Source organism: Squalius cephalus (genome assembly GCF_949319135.1).
Source record: "Squalius cephalus genome assembly, chromosome: 9".
In the NCBI taxonomy this organism is placed as follows: domain Eukaryota; kingdom Metazoa; phylum Chordata; class Actinopteri; order Cypriniformes; family Leuciscidae; genus Squalius; species Squalius cephalus.
Window position 1 is genome coordinate 39751569 of NC_137130.1, and position 26335 is coordinate 39777903.

The 26335-nt window shown below is 38.4% G+C and overlaps 1 protein-coding gene across 1 annotated transcript; it reads left to right on the forward strand.

Annotated features, from left to right (window-relative positions):
* Window positions 1–7912: 7912 nt before the first annotated feature.
* Window positions 7913–16400, forward strand: LOC307164948 (tripartite motif-containing protein 16-like). Its single transcript, XM_079882181.1, has 6 exons — window positions 7913–9328; window positions 10395–10490; window positions 10578–10811; window positions 14920–15079; window positions 15227–15274; window positions 15514–16400. The coding sequence occupies exons 1-6, from the start codon at window positions 8756–8758 to the stop codon at window positions 16164–16166; spliced, it is 1764 nt and encodes a 587-aa protein (XP_079738307.1). The 5' UTR covers window positions 7913–8755; the 3' UTR covers window positions 16167–16400.
* Window positions 16401–26335: the final 9935 nt, after the last annotated feature.

A 26335-nucleotide genomic window follows, 5' to 3' on the forward strand; every position in this document is an offset into this window, starting at 1 on the left:
CTAATTAATATAACAAGACTATAACATAGCTAGGCCTACTATAATTAATAATAACAATATACTATAACTATTCGAACTTGACATAATGTAATAATATACAGCCCTAACACATATATGACACAATAACGACAATGACAATGGGTGTTCTCTAATGTTGGGTACACCAAAAGATAATCGGGCTGATTTTGGGCCGATTTCCCGCCTTCCAACAATCCTAGCTATATCCTGATTATCTTGATGGTTCAACAGATTATCTTATCAGATTTTCCCTTGGTGTGAGGTGTGTTAAGAGTGTCCGAACCTGATCGGAAGAACGTCGGAGCCGCCCCGATCGCGAATCGTAAATATTCAACATGTTTAATATTTACGATCAGAAATCCTGATGTGTAGGGGAACCCTGAGGACAAACGCACACACACTCTGGAGATTATCACGTGAAACAAAACAATATCCAATCAGAAAGCGAGATGATGGAAGACGGAAGCATAACAAACGCAGTCATGGCGCAGTACAAAGTTAAACTGATGTGGACAGCAGAGATACCATACCATACCAACTTTATTTGTTAAGCACTTTACAACAACCAAAGTTAACCAAAGTGCTGTACAGAAAAATAAACAAACACATGTACAATTAATAACCACACAATAAAAACATTCAAAGTAACAAATTAAATCAAGTAAATGAAGTCGACATCTTACTAGGTGTCAAAAGCCAAAGAGAAAAGATGGGTTTTAAGAAGGGTTTTAAAAACAGATAAAGAAGAGGCCTGCTTAACATTCAAAGGCAGATCATTCCACAGTTTAGGGGCAGACACAGCAAAGGCACGGTCCCCTCTGAGCTTACGCTTAGTTTTAGGCACAGTCAGGAGCAGCTGATCATCTGACCTGAGAGCGCGGACAGGTTTATAAGAGTGTAGAAGCTCAGATTGGTATGGCGGGGCAAGACCATTTAGTGATTTGAAAGCAAATAACAGAATTTTAAAATGGATCCTAAATTGAATAGGCAGCCAGTGTAATGAAGCTAAAATAGGGGAAATGTGCTCATGTTTACGTGTGCCCGTTAAAAGACGTGCTGCTGCATTTTGTATCATCTGGAGACGGGTGATGGAGGACCCACTAACCCCCACATATAGTGAATTACAGTAGTCCAGCCGTGTAGTTACAAAGGCGTGGATTACATTTTCAAAATGTTGTCTTGACAGAATTGGCTTTATTTTGGCCAGCTGCCTCAACTGAAAGAAGCTTGATTTGACAACAGCTTTGATCTGACTGTCAAATTTAAGCTCAGGGTCCACTTTAACTCCTAGGTTTGTAATGCTAGGTGTAATATAGGGTGCCAAGGAGCCCAGATCTACAGGCGGGGTCCCAGTGGTGCCTCCAAAAACCATCACTTCTGTTTTTTTATCATTAAAATTTAAAAAGTTCAGAGCCATCCAGGCCTTTATGTCGTCGAGACAATTGAGTAGTTGTCCAACAGAGTTATCATTTTTCTTTTTAAGAGGTACATAAATCTGACTGTCATCTGCATAACAGTGGAATAAAATGCCGTATTTTCTAAGTATGGAACCAAGTGGAAGCAAATACAGAGAGAAAAGTAGAGGGCCGAGGACTGAGCCCTGTGGGACCCCACACAAGAGAGGAGCAGAGGAGGATACAGAGTCACCTACGCTAACACAAAAATTTCGATCCACTAGGTATGACCTAAACCACTCCAGTGCTATGCCACTGATGCCCACCCACTGCCTTAAACGTGAAATCAATATTTCATGATCCACTGTGTCAAATGCAGCAGTTAGATCTAAAAGCACAAGGATAACACAGTCACCAGAGTCAGTCGCTAAAAAGATATCATTAAAAACTCTTAAAAGAGCGGTTTCGGTGCTGTGCAAGGTTTTAAAGCCGGACTGGAAAACCTCTAGTATATTATGTTCTTCCAAAAAGGCCAATAATTGACTGTGCACAATCTTCTCCAGGATTTTTGAAAGGAAAGGCAATTTGGAAATAGGCCTGAAATTAGCAAGAACTGACGGATCTAGAGCAGGTTTTTTAATCAGAGGTTGAACTACTGCATGTTTTAAAATTTCAGGGACCACACCCGAGGTCAGACTACTATTTATAACTGCAACAATAGATGGTCCTACAGTGGGGAAAACCTCCTTAAATAGTCGAGGGGGGACAGCATCATTTGGAGAACCCGAGGGCTTCAAGTGACCAACAACCTCCTCTAAAAAAGAAAAAGTCACCGGCTCAAAATGATCAAAGACAGCCGAGCAGGGGACAGAGATTGAAGGGTCTGAAGCTGGAGGTGCAATTTGAGATCTAATAGAAGTGACCTTATCAATAAAAAAGCAAAGGAAATTTTCACACATAGCAGGGGATGCCTCCATACAAGCATTCTGCAGGGCATTTAAAAGTGAGTCAAGGATGTTAAACAAAACACGAGGCTTGTATCACGAGAATAATATCTGAGAAATGTTTTCTTTTAGCATCTTTCACAGTTTCCTGGTAATGACGCCAGCAATCCCTTAACATTTGAAGAGACACCTGCAGTTTGTCCTTCTTCCACTTGCGCTCAGCTCTACGGCACTCACGTCTGGTAGCATGAGTCATGACATTAAGCCAGGGCTCAGATTTAGTTTTAGGCTGCCTGGATTTTAATGGAGCCACAGTGTCTAAAACAGTTTGGCAGGTGGAGTGAAACCATGAGCTAAGCTCTTCTGTGTGCAATACAGACTTCAGGAGTGATGGAGTTCTGACTGAAAGCAACCGAGAACTGAGCAGCAGTGGAAGGGTTAATCATGCGACAGCGCCATGCAGCAGAGCGAGTTTTAACTGTATGACAGGCAAGAGCAGTCTCAAATAATACAGGCATATGGTCAGAAAACACTGCGTCACAAATCTCTAGATTAAGAATAGGCAAACCATATGTGACCCGTCACGGAAACCAGGGACTCAAGTCGGCAGCACAACTTTCGAGCAAAATGAGAAAGAAGCTTTTTTTTTCAAAATTTGTGATTTTCGTTTTTTTGCAGAATCTGTTAGTTGAGATCACGAAGAAGCCTCTGCATGTTTGAGATAGCAGTATTGGTATATTTAAAAGCGTACATTTTGATTTTGAAATCGGCTTGTTTTTCGGAGATTCTAGCACGCAGTAGGGGCGTGTCATTGTCGGTGTGTATTTCCATACTGAATAAGCCGGCGTGGCTACTTATGCAGCGCTCTGGCCGGCTCTATCTGATTTCAAAATTCAATGAAGATGGACGCCAATAACATTACAATGTCCAGCAATCGATTTAAATAGTAGGTTACATGGGGTTTAATTTGTCATTTAATGAGATGTAGCCTACAAATCTAATGTGTATCTTAATGGTCCATTGGTACCGCTTTCGCCAGCCGTGTTAGAGGGTCTGAGTTCGAACCCACCCTCGTACAGGTTTTATTTTTTTTTCGTAGCCTATAGTTTTTTTCTCTCATCAAAACGATTATGTTCAGCAGTGGTTGTATATCAAGCAGGGACACGCAAACGTTTGCATTATGTTTTGTGATATTAAACAGAACGAATAGAGAGTATACGCAACGGATTGAAGCGTGCGTCGAGAAGACGCGAGCCACATGAGAAAACACTGCATCTGCGCCACTGATCGCCGCGGCAACGAGCACTTTGATCACTTGATTTAAAAAAACACATTTCAGCTAGTATCTTATTTAAAAAACGAACGAAATGAATGTTATAGCCTACTAATAGCCTACTCATACTATATATCACATAGCACATCTTGTTTTTGATTTGAACATTGTCTAGAATTTATCTTATTTTTTATTCAGTGTACACAAGAGTTGCCTATACAGTTTTATCGGTAGATGCTAAGAGACATTTATATATTACCTGCAAACTTTTTTTTTCTGTTTTCTTTGATGGCACATTTTCCTGGCCTTTCTGCTCCCCCCGTGCTTACAGCTTTACAGGGGGGTATGGCTTATCTAAATGAGATGTAAATGAGCCCTATTGTCACTCCCAGCAGGAGAAAGGTGAGAATCTTCAGACGCTGTTTTCTTCCCTTTGTGCATTTTTGAGTGCCTACCTTTAAATGGCCATAACTTCTCCAAATATTATCAGATTTCCTTGTGTTACACATCGTTGGAAAGCTTGGAGACTACACTTTCAGAATATGTGAATAACTCAAAATGCCCCAGAACCGACATGTGTCCTTACTTTCCGTGACTGGTCACATATGATAAAACAAGATCAAGTGTGTGTCCATGTTCTTGTGTGGGTCCAGACACAGATTGCACAAGATTAAAAGAATCAATGAGGTTTAGAAAACCCTATGCCATTGGCTTGTCAGGACAACACACATGAACATTAAAATCCCCAACAATAAGAACACGATCATATTTAGGCATGACTTCAGCCAGAAAATCAGAAAAATCATTTAAAAAGTCCTTATTGTACTTGGGGGGCCGATAGACCACAGCACACAACACTGTGTGAAAGCGACCAATCTCAAATAAACTCAGCTCAAAGCTGCTGAAAGTGGATGACAGCAATATCTGCTTACATTTATAATGACTCTTATATACAGTCGCTATTCCTCCTCCACAAGCAAGATTTTCGCGGGGAGTTAAGGTAGCAGCAATCACTCAGCCATGTCTCAGTTACACAGAGGAAATCCAATCCTCGGGACGTGAAGAAATCCTTTAAGACAAAAGTCTTATTTGCTAGAGATCTAGCATTTACCAGCCCAAACCTGGCAGGAACCGGCGGATCCGCGGCGCTGGATGTTCGTGAAACCCGACACAGAGACCGCAAGTTGCTGTGATTCACTCCGCGCCAGCGGGGACGAGGAGAGCAGGGGCCGCGGGGCTGGAACACCTTTTCCGGGCCGACGAAAGGGAACAGCCAGGCGCCGACAGGGTCCAGCGAGCGCCGAGGAATAACGAGGCTAGGCACGACTCCAAACTCAGTCCAAAAAGGTGTAGAACAACATGCAAGACGGGCCTTCAACCTCACCAGCCGGCCGCTGCGTTTTCCCCGGCGGCGGGTGCGCTTTCGTCGGCGCTCATGCCGAGAAGGTGGAGCTGGGGCGTGCCAAAGGTGAGCCGGGAGCCCCGCCAGGAGCGGGGGCAAAGTTTCACGTCCACCATCATCCAATTTTACTATATTTTCAGCAGAAAATCTCAGATCCAGCAGTGTTTGGCGATCATACACCAGTAGAGAGTCGACATCCCGGGCAAAAAGCAAAACAAACAGCAAAAACACACACAGCAATGACAGTGACAGACGGCCAGCCACACACAATGACACCATACTTGTGCACCAAGTCATGCAGAAATGCAGCCCAGGGCAACTGTAATGCTGCTAATTGTGTGATGTGTGGCAATGGGTAATCACAAGATCAATCAAAGATGTGGCAACAGCACAAATGTTTATACAACGTGTCGTGTAAAACCTTTCCAAACACTATCATCGCAATTTCTTCCTGCATATCGCCCGCCATGCTTATTCTGAGGTCTGTTCGTGTGTGGTGTGCTGTCTTTGTCACATCATGGCACACCACACACTATAGGAGCAAAACGCTTAAATCTAGGATTTTTTGTCCTCATGTTTGTGGTCTATCACATTTTGAAAATCTTATAAGATGTAAAAAATCTTTTGGTGTGTACCCAGCATAACTCTCGGACTCTCTGACACTACAATTGCTTCTACTACTCCTGCAACACCCACAAGGTGGCGCAAGTTTCAAACCCCCTTTATCCGGAAGCGATACTCAGACCGAACTGATGACGTATCCACACAAACCGAGGCCTCTTTGTCATTAGTCACGTGATTTTTACGTTAACACACAAGCCTCGAATCGCGGCTTCATCTGGCATGCCCATTTTTTCGCGTCACAAGCTCCGACGCCTCGGTCCAAATGTCACATCACTACTTTTACCTTGTTCACCACTGTGCCCAGGACGCTTAGACGAGGAGTGACAGCTGATAGTTTCTGGGCTGTTCTCTCTGTCTTGTTTCATTCCCCGTCCGAGGTGGCGCTGCTTCATGTTTTCTGACAAAAGATGTTTGAACTTTTCATATAAAATTGTTGAAGTATGTTCATGGGTTTCAAAAGGATTTCCAATTGATGTCGATTGAGAAACATTACTTCTGCGAACTCTGGTGAGTTTATGTGTTCATAAAAATGTTTAGTTGATGTGCTTTAACTGATTAATAATCAGAAAATTGTATATATGTTATAGTGAATGAGAGAAAAAAAACAGAGTTAAAAGATTGTTTATTGAAAGTATTTTAATACACGTTATACAAACAGAGATCAGGGAAACTGATAGATTTAATTCTTGATACATTTATTTTATGATGTTCCCTGTATATATATATATATATAATGTGACGGATGTCTACCTCTCGCATATAATCAGCGCCACCCCGTCCCTTAATTCGCCGCCCTTCGCCAGGGTTCCCGACTGGAGTGGGTGTGGTTGAAGAGGAGGGGCGCTGCAGAGGAGAATTGGCGGCGTGTGATGAGGCACACCTGACGAGAATTAAGCGTCATTACCGCCGCTGTTAAATGTTGAGCGCGCCTCTCCTCGAGAGACCGGTCTCTTCCCCTGTGCATGCACACTGTTGTCCTCGAGGGTTCAGTAAGGGAGCGCGGAGGGATTCCCACGCCACCAGAGCTGTAAGTCGTCGGGCCCGCGGTCCGAACGGAGAACATGTGTAACGCCCGTTTCACACATACTCCGTGTGCAGTGCGTGTGCGGTCCGTGTTGCGGTGCGTATGCGGTGCAGGAGCAGCACGCGCAATAGTGCTTTCACATATCCTGCGTTTGCAGTGCGGAACTGATCCGCGGCTGTAGCCACAAACACATAGACCTACTCATTATTTTTATTTCAAATCCAGAAGTTATCAGCAACTTTTATTTAAAGTTTTAGGATTCTCTTTGTACACATCCTCCCTTGTCTGTCTTGGCGTCGCTCTATCTTTTTGAGCTGACTAATATAAACGCCAACGAGGAGGAGAAAGAAGCGTCGACAGATCAAACATATATTTTTGTTTTCTTTGTTAGGCTAGTTGTTGTCCGTGCTGTTATATTTCGTTCACTGGATGGAATGTTCGTTATAATTGTGAGTCTTTGTGACGTCTGTTGTGAGTGAGTAAATAGCCTAAATAATTGCATTGATTCCGCCGTTTACTTGTTCTTGTTTAGGTAGGCTAGTCTCTTCTCGCAGAGTTGATATTTTTATGAGAGGTCGTAACACAACGTATTATTCAATACATTACTTCTATATAGATTATATATTAAGTTGCTCAAGCAGTGGTAAAATATTGAACCATGTAGCTACTTATATTAAAATTGCATACATTTTAAATTAAAACTTAATTTACAAAAACAGCAGATTCATACCTTTTCTATTTAAATCGTTATACAAAGTCTTGCATGTCACAACTATTTTCCACCTCCACGAATGAGACGAGTGTCGTTATGTTGCCTTGTTGAAGTAAATTGTAGTTTTCCTTGCTTTACCTCGTCTTAAAATAAAAAGATGACTGTGAAAAATGGTACTATTTAATTAAATGCATTCATGGTAAGATTACTAGCCTACATTTTATTTAATTAAATGCATTTATGGTGAAATTATTACATTTTCATGTCAATCTGTGTGCATTTTAAACACGAACCATGCGTTGTCACTTTAATTCAGCGTTTGCAGCACAGCAAAAAATAGACTCGGTACGGAAACGATCTCTGCACTGCTGTATACGCACCGCAACTGGAACGGATCGACGGACTGCATCCGTGTGCAGTGTGAAAGCTCTAACCTGTTATGGGTGCAGAAAAAAATACGCACCGCACACGCACTGCAAACGGAGTATGTGTGAAACGGGCGTAACGCCGCTGACGGGCTTGGATGCCGGGCCATATATATATATATACACGTTATATATATATATGGAGGGGAAAAAAAGAGTATTTTTTAAATGCAGATGATTAATCTGTGTGTTTAACACAGATTTATTTGTGTGTATTTAGTATTCTCACATGTACTGATGTAAACTAGCTAAGCTAACACGTGTAGGAACATGTGAGTGATGCTTTTGCGAATTAATTTACTCGTGAGGAGTTCATTGTATGACAAGCATATGTGAATCTTGAGAGATGTTAACTGTTTGTGTTTTGTGAAGTTTTTATTTTTTGTTGTTGCCTGATTCCATCCTGTGACATGATTATGTGAGCTATGGCGAGCCAGACTGTGATTTGGTGAAGGGCCAACAGCGCATCCTACTGACGTTCAACCCAGACCTGTTTGCATCGTGGGATTTTTTTCAATTACAGCTAAGCTGTTACTTTACATACACACTAGTTTCAGTTATATGTAAGTCTAAATTCAAAGAAACAAGTTAATAAAACTCAAATTCAGATTACTTACAATGTGTCAGTTTTGTAAACTCAGAAGACAAAAAAAGTTCTAAATACATATAAAAGATAACTCATTTGTTTATTTTAAATTCACCCTTCTCAAATCAACTAATTATTTTGAGCATTAGGGTTTATAGTAAAGGTTTTTGCATTTACTGTTGTAGAATCTGAACTCAGCAGGAATGAGGCTTTATGAGGGTTTATAGACTTGATAAATCTGTTTTGCACACGTCACTCAAACACAGAACCAGGAAGCAGGAAGAGTTCGAGAAAGAGAAACTAAAGTGCAGTTGAGCTGTTGTGTGTTTGTGTCTCAGTATTCGTGCAGTAAAATGGCAGAAGCCAGATTTTCTCAGGATGAGTTCATGTGTTCAGTGTGTCTGGATCTCCTGAAGGATCCAGTGACCACTCCCTGTGGACACAGTTACTGTAAGATCTGTATTACAGGCTGCTGGGATCAGGAGGATGAGAAGAGAGTCTACAGCTGCCCTCAGTGCAGACAGACCTTCAGGCCAAGACCTGCTTTAGCTAAAAACACCATGCTGGCTGAACTGGTGGAGAAACTGAAGAAGACTAAACTTCCTGCTGACTGTTACGCTGGAGCTGGAGATGTGCAGTGTGACGTCTGTACTGGAAGAAAATACAAAGCCGTCAAGTCCTGTCTGGTGTGTCTGGAGTCTTACTGTCAAACTCACTTTGACCGTCATGAGGATTTTCACGCCCGTAAGCCACATAAAGTGACGGATGCCACTGGACGACTGCAGGAGATGATCTGCCAAACACATGATAAACTCCTTGAGGTTTTCTGTCGCACTGACCAGAAGTTTATATGTGTGCTGTGTACGATGGACGAACATAAAAACCACGACACTGTATCAGCTGCAGCACAGAGGACAGAGAAACAGGTATGAAACCAGAGTTCTCAACGGGTCGGGTCGGCCCGACAAACCCGACGGGACCCGCGGGTTCGGGCCGGGTTCGGGTCGAAAATATAAGCAAATGACTCGGGTCGGGTCGGACCTCGGGCTTAATCTTTTCCACTCAGTGAAAAAAAAAAAAAAAAAATTATTAATCATCGCTGCTGTTCACCGTAAAGAAAGTCTGGCTGCTGCGTGCAACGTGCATCGTGTGGGCAGACCTGACGCGCGCTGCGTGCACGCAGCCTGGAGAAGAAGATGGAGTTGGTGAAAAGTAAACTTGCCGCAGGTGAATTCACCGTCGCTACTACATGAGTGGGAAAATCGGAGGTCTGGAAAGTGTTTGGAGTGTTGCTGGATTCTGATGGAAATTCTACAGGTTGTGTAATGCTCAAAATGCAAGGTGCTGATGATATATGACAGCAAAAAAACAGGGTCGAAAAAGTTTTCAGTCAAAAAGGCATATTTATAGCCTATTTATTTAAAGTTTATTGTTTCAGTTGTTTGTATTGTTAAAAGGCGTGAACATTAAAGGTTGATTTGAATTCCCGTCTGCTGGTCATAGCCTAATACGTGTATGAGAAAAAAAGAAAAAAAAACGCGGCGTCGATCGGGCCGCGGGCCGGGTTCGGGCAGATATTTCGTGTTGATGTGTCGGGTTACATCGGGTCCGGGCTTTAAAAGCCACGGGCCGGGTCGGGTCGGGTTGTAATTTTCAGGCCCGTTGAGAACTCTATATGAAACTACACACTGATGAAATAATGTTGACTCTCTTTATATTGGCACCATATGATCAGGAAACATCATTCACACTGCAGACGTCTCAGAAGTGAACAGAAACTGTAAGTGGACTTTCACTGCTGAGCGTATTTGTGCTCCACATTTAACTTTCATATTGAACTTAACAGAAAATATGAATGAAAAAAATGATATATATAAAAAAATGGTGAAAATACACCGTAAACATTTATCAACAGAAATTTTTTTTTAAACTCTTCACATGATGATATAGTGACAGTATAAAGTGCATCTGTGTTATTGGTTTGTGCTGCAGAAGCAGCTGAAGGAGACGCAGAGGTCGTTCCAGCAGAGGATCCAGCAGAGAGAGAGAGATCTTCAGCAGCTGAGAGAGGCTGTAGAGGCTCATAAGGTGAGTCTGGAGAAGAAGAGAAGTTTGAGAAGTCTCAGTCAGGACTCACTGAAGCTCACTGTGTGATTGTGGTGTGTGTCCTAACAGCGCTCTGCACACACAGCAGTGGAGGACAGTGAGAGGATCTTCACTGAGCTCATCCGCTCCATTGAGAGAAGCCGCTCTGAGGCGACACAGCGGATCAGAGATCAGGAAAAGACTGCAGTGAGTCGAGCTGAAGAACGACTGGAGCGACTGGAGCAGGAGATCAATGATCTGAGGAGGAGAGACGCTGAGCTGGAGCAGCTTTCACACACACAGGATCACATACATTTCCTGCAGGTAACAGAGATAGAGAAGAACTGATTTTTTTGTTATTTAAAGAGCGCGTTACTAATATGCGCCTATAGGCGGGTCCACAACGCGCGAACACTTTGTCCCGTAGATGGTTTGCTTGCACGATTTACGAGCAGATCCGTTTCCTCGCTAGAGAAGTGTTCAGTTTTTCCGCTTGCAAATTTCTCTATGTAAATAGTGAATCCGCCATGGTGCGAATGCAAATGGCTTTTAAAGGGAATGAGAGATGAGACTCTGATTGGTTTATTGCACGTTATGCCCAAAACACACCCATTACTCATTAAGAGAATAGGAACGACCCTTTTAGACCATGCACCGGGAGCGCCGACCATTTTTCCCGTCGTTAAACTAGGAAAAGTGGATTCAGACACGCTCTAAGTGCACTTGCGCCGTGTGCTTTAGACCATGAGCTTAGATCGTTAAGAGAGGGCCCATAATGTTTTGGAGTTAAATGATGACTTCATGAGTTGATCAAACGATAAAAGCTTGATCAACAAGGTATTATTTTTGTAACAGACCTTTAAGAAATGTAATAGCGTCTCCCACTCTACAAATCAATGCTCTAACTGCAGAAATTAAAGTAAGCAAAAGTAGCAGTGCACCGGTGATGACTTGAGCTCATCAGTCCACAGTAACCAGGGTCTGAAATAGCACTATTGTGGCACTGACCACACAAAACATACAGTAGTGGCCAAAAGTGATGTGTGGAGTTTCTTTTTCTAAATGACCCCACAAGTTTGCTTAAACAATCAAATTATGAGGATTTTTTTTTTTTTTTTTTTTTTTTTTTTTTTTTTTTTTGTATTTATATTTATTAAATATTTGAAAATATGAGGGAAGATCAAAACACTAAACTTAGTGAAGGTATTTATCTGACAAAATTATTTCAAGTCAAGTCATCTTTATTTGTTAAAGTGCTTCTTACAATACAGATTGTTTCAAAGATGCTTTACATTGATTACAGAAAAATAATGCAACAAAGTTTCGGCTGTACAGCAGATCTAGAAGAAAATAGTGTCATGGTCCAACTTAAGTGAGTTCAGTGTTGATTCATTTCCATTGTAAAAATCATTAGTTATCTATTTAGTTAATTTATCTATACAGCCGCTCTGGAGAAAACAGTGATGTCATCGTCCAGCTCAGTTCAGTTCCGAGTCTTAAAGAGGTCATATAATGCCATTTTTGTACAAGCTAATATGATTCTTTAGGGTCTAAATTAAAAGTTTGTAATATACTTTAATTAAAAATTCTCATTAGTATTGTAAGAAAACACTCATTTTACCTGGTCAAAAACACCTCTGTTTTCAGCACACCGTTTGAGTGCATGTGTCTTTAAATGATAATGAGCTTTGCTCACCCCGCCCTCTGTTCTGTGCGTACACCGTTTGTAACACAATAACCATAACACGTTGTTCATTATAATCGTGAGATTATGAATTATATTGAGAACGTCGTACATAGAAAACATGCCGTAATGTACCCTTGAGTGTAAACAGCCGCATTCATCGTGAAGCGTGCAGCAAGCGATACGCAAAGATTAATATAAAGATTAATATAAAGATTAATAAAACGTTACACTCACTTCAGTTCTTCTGGAGGTGCAGCAGGAACACGAAGTTGGTATGATCCTTTTTTTCAGGAACAGCTTTTAGCAAATCCAGCTTTATACTGACCTCGTTTGTAAAGCAGTCTGGTGTGAGAAATGATTCGCGCAAACATGAAAGCATTGGCGTTGATCGTGGGGAATATTCCCTTCGAAAACAAACTCAGCCACTGCGTCTTCAGCTGTACGGATTTAGGAACATCAGTTATTACACCCAAGAACAGAACACCACAATCGCTTAGACGCTATTATGCTCAGTGCATAAGCATGAAGAGGGAAGTTGTATATATACGGGCCCAGGATCATAGTGGACTTGAGCAAGAGACTCACAGAGAAACATTTCATGAGAGCAGAATGAGCCGCTGACTGAAGTGTTGATCTGTGTGTTCGGTTATTATATAATCATCAGTCAGACTCTCATCTGATCATCTTCACTCACAGTTCAACTTTTTTACCTCATTTTTCCTTCTGATTTCTTATATAATGGTGAAATCAGTGAACTTCATGGTAGCAATTTGAATAATATTCATCAAAGTTTCATCAGATGATCTTCAAACTTGACAGAATTTACAGTATTTTCATAATTGTTTGCCTTTGAAACGTTGATGAATTTGACCATGAAGACCCTAAACATGAAGTCTGTATATTAGCAATGCTTCAACATACTGAAACCACACAAAACCTGACCTTGGGATCGTGTCCTAAGAGTCCTTGTAGATTTCAGGGCCGTTTCTGAACATTTTGCCCCTTCCCAAAACGTACACACTGAAAACTTAAATAGCAACATTTGTAAGCATTGATATGGTACCTTTTCTTTTCTTCTTTTTTTTTTTTTTTTTTACAAATTATATGAATAATTTGTTTCTTAACATTGAAATGATTCCCAACTGATGTACATTCATTATTTTTTCTGTTCTCATATTGGTTGTAGGAACAACATTAGCGTTCAGTGGTTCAGTGTAGTTTGTTAAAAATGAAAGTTTGACAGGTTCCAGTTCACAGTATCCAAATCTAAACTCATTTATAGTAAATTGATTGTCCAGTTTATTTTCTATAGAGATTTCTAGTTAATCATTTCTCTCTCCTCATCACTCGCCGCCCGATCACTAATAAAAAACCTCGCTCTGTATTCACTCCATGTCAAAATTAATTCAGTGTGCTTTTAAATAAAGCCAATCTCTAGACACACGATGTATTCAACGAAAAATAAATGGACAATGTTTAGAATAAAATGAGAAATGTTATATTATTTCCTTTAATAATACAACAGTATTGTTTCTTCACTTTTAATAATGCAACAGTAGCCTATTATTTTTTTCAATAAAACTTAGTGCTTTATTAAAAGTTATATTACCCCAAATCCAAGCATATATAAAAGTATTGTTTAGTACTTCACATTTCATAGTAAATTAAATTAACAAAGACAAAAATATCACATATTAATGCTTTTTCATCACACAAATATGATTTTAGCAAACTTTGCCCTTTAAAGGGATAGTTCACTTTAAAATGAAAATTCTGCTATCATTTACTCACCCTCAAGTTGTTTCAAACCTGTATGAATTTATTTCTTCTGCTGAACACAAAGGAAGATATTTTGAAGAATGTCAGTAACCAGACAGTTAACTGGAACCATTGACTTCCATAGTATTTTTTTCTTCCTACTATATATTATAGTATTACATATTAATGCCTTTTCATCACACAAATATGTGCGATCAAATGTGCGCCAATGTTGGGACAATTCAAAGGGTTGATTAAGACGCATTTGTTCAAGGCTGCTTTTTCTTAATTGTTTTTATTGCTCTTGCTGTATTTGTTTATTTTATTGTATGCGCTTTGGGTCTGAGAAAAGCGCAGTATAAATAAAATGTATTATTATTATTTATTATTAAATATGAATGTAGCAAACTTTGCCCTTTAATTTTGTGAATAAAACTTTTTTAGAGTCCAATTTACACAATATGATACAGATAATATGGAGATTGATGCATTTCATCAGGATAATGATTTGATTATTTAAAATATGTAATGTGTGAGAGAGATGTTGGTATATTACTGACCTCTCGATTTTATTTCCACATCTAAATGAATCACTTTCATGTTTCCTGGACAAATGTCTTTTTTTTCTTTATTTTACTATTTTATTTTTTACTGTTGCTGTCATTCACTTTTGTAACATATCATTTCAAAACACACTAAATATTTGGATTTATTATCGCAGTATTTCTAATAAAAAATTATGTATTTCTCAAGCTAATATTGAGTTTAAATTGATTTCTAGGAAGTTCACATATAGTGTAAAAGGCAAACGCTAGAACTTGTGTCTCTAATGTCACATAATGAACATGAGAAGAATGAAGCTGATGCTGTGAAAGTGCTGGATTGAGGAGAGTTACTAAAGATCAACAAGAGCCGCACAAATCTGACAGTAGAGCAGGTTATTGATGAAGTGTGGAGGTGATGAGCTTTGATTTCTGTTTTCTCTAGAGTTTCCAGTCTCTCTCAGCTCCTCCTGAATCTACAGACGTAAATGACAATCTCTTCAGTTCTCTCTCCTCTTTTGATGGCGTGAGAGAATCTGTCCGTCAGCTGAGAGACAAACTGGAGGATTTCTGCAAAGAGGAGCTGAAGAAGATCTCTGACAGAGGTAAAGTCCTGGAGATTCTGCTCTCAGAAATGATCCTCCATCATCTCAGATCATGTAGAAGATCATATTAGAAATGTCTTAGGAACGGATGCAGGGATCATTTTCTCTTGACATAATCACACTCTTCATGTCTGTTGATCTCCACAGTCACTTTCTCCAACATTGTTCCCAGGACCAGGAACGACTTCCTACAATGTAAGTCACTGAGAAAACAAACAGAAAAACTCACTGAGTGTGTTCATGTTCTTCCTGGAGAAGTGAAAGAAAACATGACAGAAGAGTTTTAGAGTTGATCATGTAAATGATGATTTGCTCAGGATATCTGGTAAACTGCACTGAGACACTGATGATATATTGAACATGAAGAGTTCAGATACATTAAAAGATCAGACAGATTCATAATTCCTGATTCTGATGTGTTTTATCTCCATCAGATTCCCATCAGCTCAATCTGGATCTGAACACAGTGAATGAATACCTCTGTCTGTCTGAGAGGAACAGAGTGATTACTAACACTTTCCTAGAGCAGTCGTATCCTGATCATCCAGACAGATTTGATGTGTATCCTCAGGTGTTGTGTAGAGAGAGTGTGTGTGGACGCTGTTACTGGGAGATTGAGTGGAGTAAACGTGTGTGTATATCAGTGTCATATAAGAGCATCAGCAGGAAGGGAGAGGCTAAAGAGTGTGTGTTTGGATGTAATGATCAGTCCTGGAGTTTGATCTGCTCTTCCTCCAGATACTCATTCAGACACAATAACATAGAGACTGAACTCCCTTTAAAGCCCATCAGCAGTAGAACAGGAGTGTGTGTGGATCACAGTAGAACAGGAGTGTGTGTGGATCACAGTAGAATAGGAGTGTGTGTGGATCACAGTAGTTCAGGAGTGTGTGTGGATCACAGTAGAATAGGAGTGTATGTGGATCACAGTGCAGGAATTCTGTCCTTCTACAGCGTCTCTGACACGATGAGCCTCATCCACACAGTCCAGACCACATTCACTCAACCGCTCTATCCTGGGTTTGGGGTTGATTGTGGGTTTAGGTTTGGGTCTGGGGTTAGTTATGGATCAGTGAAACTGTGTTGAAGAATCAGGATAGATTGTAGAGAGATTCTACCCATAATGCTTTGAGCTGCATGATAAATCATAAACACTGAGATGTTAAAGAGTCTCGTACTTTCTCTTTATTACATTAATACTACAGCTGAGCTTCTGTCAGTGAAATAACATGTTCAGATTATGGTTGAGTAAGTGCTGAGCTTGAAGATGATATAATATTCCCCGCTAAACTCAATAAAAATATTGTTTTGTCTCATCATCTCTTATGTGTGCCTTGTGTATATGTATGTGTGTGTGTATATGTATATGCGCTTATGTATTGTTTTATGGTGCATATTTTTAAACACCTTTTACCTAATTTTGATTATTATCAGGTTAGTAAGGTTAAAGTCAAATCTGTCCTAAATCATAAGCATCTGAATTTTCACACTCACAGTAAATAGGTCACAGACGACTTCTCCGTGTTCAGTTCAGCTCAATCTCTGAGACTTTTGGCAGGTGAACTTTTTAGTTTCAATGAAATACATTTTTATTAACTACAGGTTAAATAGTTTACATACAAAGTGCTAATATATAAAAAGAAAAGAAAAGAAAGTCAAAGACAAATCGTTCACAAGCTTTGTCTGCAGGAAATTTCTTCTTTAAAGGTGCATACCGCAACCTACTGTACAAGAGTGTGTATCACCACGTCACTTTTATTATTCAGTCTAGTGCATTTTAAAAAGGTGAAAGACCTCCTGGTCTCTCTTACCCCTTCTTCTTCCTCCCCTTCTGTTCCCAAAACCCCTTTTAGATCCCACACCCGTCCTGTTTCTTTTACTTTGTCATGTAAGTTTCTTCTGTCAGATTCATATATGGAACAGTGCATGATGACATGATCTTTATCTCCACAGTTAGCACACTTATTAAGTTGGCTTGAGAAAGCCAACTTACTGAAATCCTATTTAAACTTATTATTATTCTTCTTATTCTTCTGACCCAAAATTTATCAACTCTAATTCCTCCTAGAGCTTTAACTCTACAAACTCCAAACTCGGGTCAGACCTTCAGACTGTTCTGACTTGGTGTGCTATATCTTTTCAGACTGATTTGACTTTCAGTTTTCTTAAAAGTTAATGTTAAAAACCATAAAAATCCCATAGACTTACATTGCAGAGTGCTCAAATTGAGCCAAGACTACGGTGGCCCATTAGTGTACAAGCCAAAAACTCAAATCTAAACTCCATGAAGCCCTAGACTCAATTAAACTACCATTCTATGGACTCATAAATCTATCTATCTATCTATCTATCTATCTATCTATCTATCTATCTATCTATCTATCTATCTATCTATCTATCTTCAAACTTTATGAAGATATCTATCTAACTAATCTCTTTCTTTCTTTCTAACTATTCTATCTTTCTAACTAATCTATCTATTTATCCTTCTATCTAATCTATCTTTCTTTCTAACTAATCTATCTTTCGTTATAACTAATCTATCTTTCTTTTTAACTAACTAATCCATCTTTCTTTCTTTCTAACTAATATATCTTTCTTTCTTTCATTCTAACTAATCTCTTTCTTTCTTTCTAACTAATCTATCTTTCGTTATAACTAATCTATCTTTTTAACTAACTAATCCATCTTTCTTTCTAACTAATATATCTTTCTTTCATTCTAACTAATCTCTTTCTTTCTTTCTAACTAATCCATCTTTCTTTCTTACTAATCCATCTTTCTTTCTTTCTAACCAACTAATCCACCGTTCATTCTTTCTTTCATTCTAGCTAATCTATCTTTCTAACTAATCCATCTTTCTTTCTTTCTAACTAACTAATCCATCTTTCTTTCTAACTAACTAATCCATCTTTCTTTCTTTCTTTCTAACTAACTAATCCATCTTTCTTTCTAACTAACTAATCCATCTTTCTTTCTTTATAACTAATCCATCTTTCTTTCTTACTAATCCATCTTTCTTTCTTTCTTTCATTCTAGCTAATCTATATTTCTTTCTAACTAATCCCTCTTTCTTTCTTTGTCTTTCTTTCTTTCTTTCATTCTAGCTAATCTATCTTTCTTTCTAACTAATACATCTTTCTTTCTCTCTCTTTCGTTCTTTCTTTCTTTCTTTCTTTCTTTCTTTTTCTTTCTAACTAATCAATTTTTCTTTCTTTCATTCTAACTAATCTATTTTTCTTTCTTTTTAACTAATCCATCTTTCTTTCTCTCTTTCTTTCTTTCTTTCTTTCTAACTAATCAATTTTTCTTTCTTTCATTCTAACTAATCTATTTTTCTTTCTTTTTAACTAATCCATCTTTCTTTCTCTCTCTTTCTTTCTTTCTTTCATTCTAACTAATCTATTTTTCTTTCTTTTTAACTGATCTATTTTCCTTTCTTTTTAACTAATCCGTCTTTCTTTCTAAATAACTAATCCACCATTCATTCATTCTTTCTTTCTTTCTCTTTCTTTCTACCTAATCTTCTCTTTCTTTCTCTTTCTTTCTTTCTCTTTCTCTCTTTCTTTATATTTCTTTCTCTTTCTTTCTAACTAATCTTTCTTTCTTTTTCTTTCTAACTAATCTTTTTTCTTTCTTTCTAACTATTCTTTCTTTCTAACTAATTTATCAATCAAAATTTAAACTACTTTAAACTTCAAACTACTTAAAATTGCTAACTACTTTTAACTTCTTCAAACTCTCTGCTCCGGCTTTCTCAAGCCAACTTAAAGTTTGTCTCAACAAATTTTTTTTTCTAGTTACTATTTATTTCCCTAGAAACAGCCAACAAACTATTTAATCCTGTGTGATCTAACCTGAGTCTTGTTATTATTTCCTCTCTTCTGTTCTTTTCTTTATAGATCTTTATTTTAACTGATTTTTGAATTTTATAATATCTCCTTCCTTTCAAATCTTCATCCCACTTTTCCTGCCAAATCTCCATACCTTTATTCTTAATCAGGGCTTTCCCTTCTCCTTTTCCTAATGTAATTGATATTGTAATTTCTATTTTTGCAAGTCAGCACCCTCATTTCCTTTCAGTCCCTCATGAGCTGGCACCCAAAAAAACTGCACATCAATATCATATCTATGGATCCTAAACCATTTTTGAAAGAGTTCTGTGATAAGATCATCTCTATCCCTTTTCCTCGACTGGATGCTTCCCAAAACAGCGACTGAATCAGAGCAAATTACCACCCTATCCGGTTGAACCTCTTCAACCCATTGTAACCCCACACTGAAAAAAGTGTCTCATTAGATCAAAGTAAAAATTTTGCGTCGACTTGTTACATCTAATTACTTTTTGTCAACTTAAAATTTTTACTTTGAAAAGAATTAACTATCCATTACTTAGCCAAAGCAAAAAGTATCTTTGAATCAAATAAAGTTTTTAAGTTTAATGAAATCTCAAATTATACTTGGTCTCAATGTTTTCTCTTTGTATTAACTTAAATTATTATACTTTACATCTAACCAAATATCCAACCAAATACAATTTAAAATATTAATGTAATATAAAGACATTTATTTACTTTCAGAATGTGTAATTTTATCATCTAAGATGAATGACTTCAAGCATCAAACTTTTGACAATTTATTTTGTCATAATACAATTTTCTTTTTACAATGTGTACAGTATCATACAAATACACACTGTCTAAAAATGTAAACACATCATAAACATGACAATTTTTGTCAGAAAACATTTCTACAATGTATATAGTATTGTTTTAGTATCCATATACATAGACACACTGGATACAATGTAAATTCACCATAAGAATCAGTTATGGTTTCGAAGAGAAACATGCAATCTTTCCATGAACAGTCACTTAGAACTGACTACACAATCAAACCTTAAGAATTCTTCTGAAGTTAAAACAAGTTTGACCCAAAAACTGGTTTAAAATGGGCAGTGTAAAACCAAACACTTTTAATAAAACACCTACCAAATTAGCCAATGGTAGAAACAAAAAATATATTTTCACCTTCATGGAATAGTTTACCCAAAAATGAAAGTTCTCTCATAATTGTCATAAAATGTCTCTGAACCAAATTTAATTAAAGTTAAATACTTGAATAGCTTAAGGATAAGTAAACAACGTAAAAATTTCCATTTTGGGGTAAACTATTTAACTAACCCTAGATAAAATCAGGTTTAGTAAACAGTAGTAAAGTTAACTTTGTATAAAAGGCTTTATACAGTCCAACATCTTCAAAGAAATTTACCATCAGCAGAACATTGTAGCTGGTCAAAGGAAACAAATTTACTCCTGCAGCTTTAAAGAGAGTTTCTGCACCCTTCGGCTCTTCTGCTTACTCTCTATGTCCATGATTATTTTCTGAAAGGCCTCAAAGGTATATTTGGGTCCTTCAGGATATTTTAAGTACAGTGCATAAATGAGTCCAAACATCATGGCACAGGCACATGCAACAGAAAGCAACTCATTTAGTACTTCCACTCCGTCAATGACAATGGAAATGTCCAGTGCACGACTAAGAGCATCTCTTTCACGGATCACAGAAAATGCCATAGTGGTCTTTTCAAATTCTCTCTCCGCTTCCTCCCTCTGGTCAGCCTAAAACCATACAAGAACAGAGAGTAATTGAGGGACTGTGGAAGAAAAAGAAAAAAACACCCCTTCATCTGAAAATTTATTACAAAATTTAGTTATCTGTCCTACTATGAAGGTCAATGTAGAGCCCAAACGTCTGTTGCTAACTTTCATTAAAATATCTTCATTTGTGTTCAGCGTAAAAATAAAATTTGTACGGTTTATTACAGGAGTAGAGTAAGTGATGACAACATTTTCATTTTTGGGTGAAGACGTACTTTTACACTCTCTTTGGCTTTGAAAATGCTTTTAAACACTTGTACAATCAAACGCTCCCATGTGTTGACCATTGTAGACAATCACAGACATATTTGTTGAGTGCAGTACCACAATGGCCAATCAGAGGCATTTATCAATCTACTCAACAGTGTTCAAAATGCATTTTTGAGTGAACCAACCCCTATTAAAGGAGTAGTTCACAATCAAAATTCTGTCATCATTTACACGCCCTCTTGTCATTTCAAACCTGTATGAATTACTGAACAATGTTGGTAACAGAACAGCACAGCCCCCATTCACTATTATTGTATGGACACAAAACCAATGCAAGTGAATGGGGGGCTCTTAAAAACTTTCTTCAAAATATATTCTTTTGTGTTCTGTGGAAGAAAGTCACACAGGCTGATGTGTAAATGATAACACAATTACTTGAACTACTTTAGACCACATGTCACTACCAAATCAAAATTTCTCCACGTTTTACTCACCCGCAAGGCTTGAGAAGACCTTTGTTAAGACCACAGAGCCGTGTGTCGAGCAGTTCTTTAATCGATGGATGCACTATTTGAAGCTTCAAAAAGTCAATAATTCACTCCCATTCTACCGCTTGAAAGTAAAATGATACGTAGGATTATAACTTTGCCTGTTTTGTTCTTCAAGAATATACAGGTGCATCTCAATAAATTAAAATGTCGTGAAAAAGTTCTTTTTTTCTTGTAAGTTATTTCAAAAAGTATAACTTTCATATATTTTAGATTCATTGCATGTAAAGTAAAACATTTCAAAAGTTTTTTTTGTTTTAATTTTGATGATTAGAGCTTACAGCTCATGAAAGTCAAAAATCAGTATCTCAAAATACTAGAATATTTACATTTGAGTTTTAATTAATGACCATCCCTACAGAATAAATTCCGGGTATCTCTTGTTCTTTGAAACCACAATAATGGAGAAGACTGCTGACTTGGCAATGATCCAGAAGTCGAACATTGACACCCTCCACAAAGAGGGTAAGTCACAGAGGGTCATTACTGAAAGGTGTGGCTGTTTACAGAGTGCTGTATCAAAACATATTAAATGTAAAATTGACTGAAAGGAAGAATTTAAATAGGAAAATGTGCACAAGCAACGGGTATGACTTCAAGCTTGAGAATACTGTCAAGCAAAGCTGATTCAAACACTTGTGAGAGCTTCACAAGGAGTGGACTGAAGCTGGAGTCAGTGTATCAAGAGTCACCACGCTCAGACGTCTTCAGGAAAAGGGCTACCAAGCCACTTCTGAACCAGAGACAACGTCAGAAGCGTCTTACCTGGGCTGTGGAGAAAAAGAAGTGGACTGTTGCTCAGTGGTCCAAAGTCCTCTTTTCAGATGAAAGTAAATTTTGCATCTCATTTGGAAATCAAGGTCCCAGAGTCTGGAGGAAGAGTGGAGAGGCACAGAATCCAAGTTGCTTGAAGTCGAGTGTGAAGTTTCCAGTCAGTGATGATTTCGGCTGCCATGTCATCTGCTGGTGTTGGTCCACTGTGTTTTCTGAAGTCCACAGTCAACGCAATCGTCTACCAGGACATTTTAGAGCACTTCATGCTTCCTTCTGCTAACAAGCTTTATGGAGATGCTGATTTCATTTTCCAGCAGAACTTGCCACCTGCCCACACTGCCAAAGGTACCAAAAGCTGGTTTAATGACCATGGTGTTACTGTGCTTGATTGGCCAGCAAACATGACGTGACCTGAACCCCATAGAGAATCTATGGGATATTGTCAAGAGAAAGATGAGAGACACCAGACCCAGCAATGCAGATGACCTGAAGGCCGCTATCAAAGCAACCTGGGCTTCCATACCACCTCAGTAGTGCTACAAACTGATCACCTCCATGCCACGCCAAATTGAGGCAGTAATTAAAGCAAAAGGAGCTCCTACCAAGTATTGAGTACATATACAGTAAATGAACATACTTTCCAGAAGTTTCAGTAGTTTGCTTTGTCTACATTACCTGTTATTCTTTGATCAGACAGCTTGTATCTTCACCATGATCAGGCACTCTCTTCTGATGTCTATGTCCAGACGCTACAAAATGTTTAAGATGTATTGTTTTTATTAGACCAAAGCACTACTAAATTGATTGCCACAAGCAATTTTGTTCGCATGCAACCAATACCTGATCCATAGCTTTAATAGTATCCTTAGTTTTTTTTTCGTGGAGGACTCCACCTTTGCTCCTAATAACCTGGAGAATCTGAGAGCTCTGTCTGTCCAAAGAGGCCATAAATCTCGATTGTAAAGGTAAGGTTGTGATGCGAAAAAATTCGGCATTAATCTGTAAGAAAGAGAAACAGAAAATAGACTTCTAAAAAAAAAATAAAAAAAAAAGATTTTACTTTGAGAACTAGTTGTAAAAATAAATAGACACACAAAGCTTTAAACAACAAAAGGTATAATTAGGGCATCTAAGACATTTTCAAAAACACTACATACTAAAATACCATTGTAAAAACTATGGTAAATTCAGGATTAGTCACTTACATTTTAAAAATTTTTCAATACAAATAAATGCTTTTACCTCCTCTTGTTGAAACAGAGCTGGCTATCTTTCTTGCAGTTCTTGAACACTAGGTTGGTTTTCCACAATCTCTTGTCTGCGTAAGGCAAACGTCTTTGTCATTTTTTCTCTGATTGTCAATGCATTGTTTCTTTTCTTCACTTCCTTTACAAGTGCCAGGAGCTCAATTTCAAGGTTTGCTCCAGCAGGAAGGGAAGGGATTTTTTGTTGGAAAAGCATGGTCTGAGGCTTTGGTTTTCAGAGAATTTACCAAATACTCAGGGCATCCAAGACCTTTCAACTGTGTGCGTAGGTTTCCCATCTTCATTTTAAGTCTCTGTGTCCACCCATAGCACCCATTGAAGGATCCTTTTTCTGCTAAGCAAGGGTGTTTCTTGATAAGTGCCTCTGAAACTTCACAGAAGTTTGCGGGGTCCGTGGAATTATCAACTTTACGTGGGTTGTGCCTCGGCACGGCACAGCGTGGATGAATCCAATGTTTTGAGGCGAATGTGCGGCTGGCTGTCAATCACTGTGCTGGTGGTGTTGATACTGTCATTCGCAATCACAGATTCTACTTTTTGGAAATATGAACAACATAAGAATTTTCACCGGAAAATATAATCTAAACAAGTAATTAACATCCACTTTTGTTCTGACCAACTGAGGGGAAAAAGCATTGCAGTAAATCGCGCTGATTAAATCTAACGATCGCTCATCATATCACCTCAAACCGTGCAAATTATACTTTGTTCTCAAATTGTTAATGTTAACAATATCAACATTGCGTGACTACATTTAATGCCCTTCCGATATTATCCTTGTTTTCGCATGGCCCCGGTCGCAGTCTCTTTTTTTCTGTAGCCACTCCAAAGTCCTAAGTCTTTTGCGTTTTACAACGGGTGAATCGCCAGTTGTCACTGGTGATTGTCGTTTGAACCTTTCTGGATCCGCCATCAAATTGATATGTTTAATTATATCAAGTGCTGTGAGAAAAGGCTATAAATCTCCACCTCCAACATCCTCACACTCAATATAGCCTACTAGCCGAGACTCCTTCTTTATGTGTACAGATGTGACGTAATGACGCAAAGACATGCTCGAATTTCCCGCGGAAATCCACCAGTACCACTGGAGTTAAAAACATTATTACAAGCTGAGCGTTTTGAATCGAACTAAGGCAAGCAGATAGTGTTGAACACTGGTTATGTACTTGCTCAAAAAATTATTTTGGATGATTTTTAACCCAAAAAAGCTACGGACTGCAGCTTTAAGGGAAAAACTAACCATAGACTTTTTTTTTATTATATTTTTGCAACAGTTTTTTCTTTTTTTAATCTCTCTCTACTTCGGTCTCCAGCTGCAGGGAGACATTTAAAGCTTCTCTTTAGCTGACATCATTTTTCTAAACGATTCTATTTACAAATTTAGGAAGATGGCAATTAGTTGTAGAAATATGTGTGATTGATTATTTATGTATTTAATTTTTTTGATTGATTGAAAGCACTAGTAATTATCCTTCAATATTGAAAGACACCCAGAGCAGGAACTGAACACGCTCCCCTCCCTTGTGAACGGTGTTCTTTTGAAGCAGCTTTAGAGGAAACACTCGCACAGAAACACTCACTTTCCCTTCAGACACCAGGCTGTGCTGTAGGTTTTGAGGTACGTTCTTACAATTTTTAAATCAAATATGAATAAGAAAGTGTTTATTAAAAAAAAATTCATATACAACTGTTGGTAACACTTTAGAATAATGGTTTGTCATTAACTATGTCATTAACTATGCATAAGTAACTATGCATCACTAATTACTCAAGTGTTGCCTAGTCACTATGCAGGAACTACTAGTGATCTGGAGCATTATTTTAAAATGAAAAAGATGTTTTTCACATGTTGGATATAAATATAAACATACCAAACATAAACTTGTTGAAACTTGTTGAAGCTCAACTGGTAGAATGGAATGCCAAGGTCTGGAGTTTGATTGGCAAGAAATATACAAGCTTGTCAAATGTCAAACTTAAAACCACAGTTAGTCACTTCAGATAAAAGCATCTTCCCAAATGATAAATATAAATGTGCTGTCTTTATTTGAAATCGCTGCTTTCTTCTCTGCTGTGCAACTCAAAACCTGCAAGACTGTAAAAGATTCTGAGGGATGAAGGGTTTTTATACACAGATCAAACTGAAGCATCCAGAGCTCATCATCCAGATTACTGTTCACATCGCCAGAGAGTAAAGATACAGATTACTGTTCACATCGCCAGAGAGTGAAGATACAGATTACTGTTCACGTCGCCAGAGAGTGAAGATACAGATTACTGTTCACATCGCCAGAGAGTGAAGATACAGATTACTGTTCACATCGCCAGAGAGTGAAGATACAGATTACTGTTCACATCGCCAGAGAGTGAAGATACAGATTACTGTTCACATCGCCAGAGAGTGAAGATACAGATTACTGTTCACATCGTCAGAGAGTGAAGATACAGATTACTGTTCACATCGTCAGAGAGTGAAGATACAGATTACTGTTCACATCGTCAGAGAGTGAAGATACAGATTACTGTTCACATCGTCAGAGAGTGAAGATACAGATTACTGTTCACATCGCCAGAGAGTGAAGATACAGATTACTGTTCACATCGTCAGAGAGTGAAGATACAGATTACTGTTCACATCGCCAGAGAGTGAAGATACAGATTACTGTTCACATCATCAGAGAGTGAAGATACAGATACTGTTCACATCGCCAGAGAGTGAAGATACAGATTAGATTACTGTTCACATCATCAGAGAGTGAAGATACAGATTACTGTTCACATCGCCAGAGAGTGAAG

What these genes read in the sequence shown, in the direction of transcription:
- LOC307164948 (XM_079882181.1), top strand. Translation starts at nt 8,756, where the DNA reads ATGGCAGAAGCCAGATTTTCTCAGGATGAGTTCATGTGTTCAGTGTGT. An exon ending in CACAGAGGACAGAGAAACAG is followed by an intron (nt 9,329 to 10,394) that starts GTATGAAACCAG and finishes TTTGTGCTGCAG; the next exon opens with AAGCAGCTGAAGGAGACGCA. An exon ending in ATCACATACATTTCCTGCAG is followed by an intron (nt 10,812 to 14,919) that starts GTAACAGAGATA and finishes TGTTTTCTCTAG; the next exon opens with AGTTTCCAGTCTCTCTCAGC.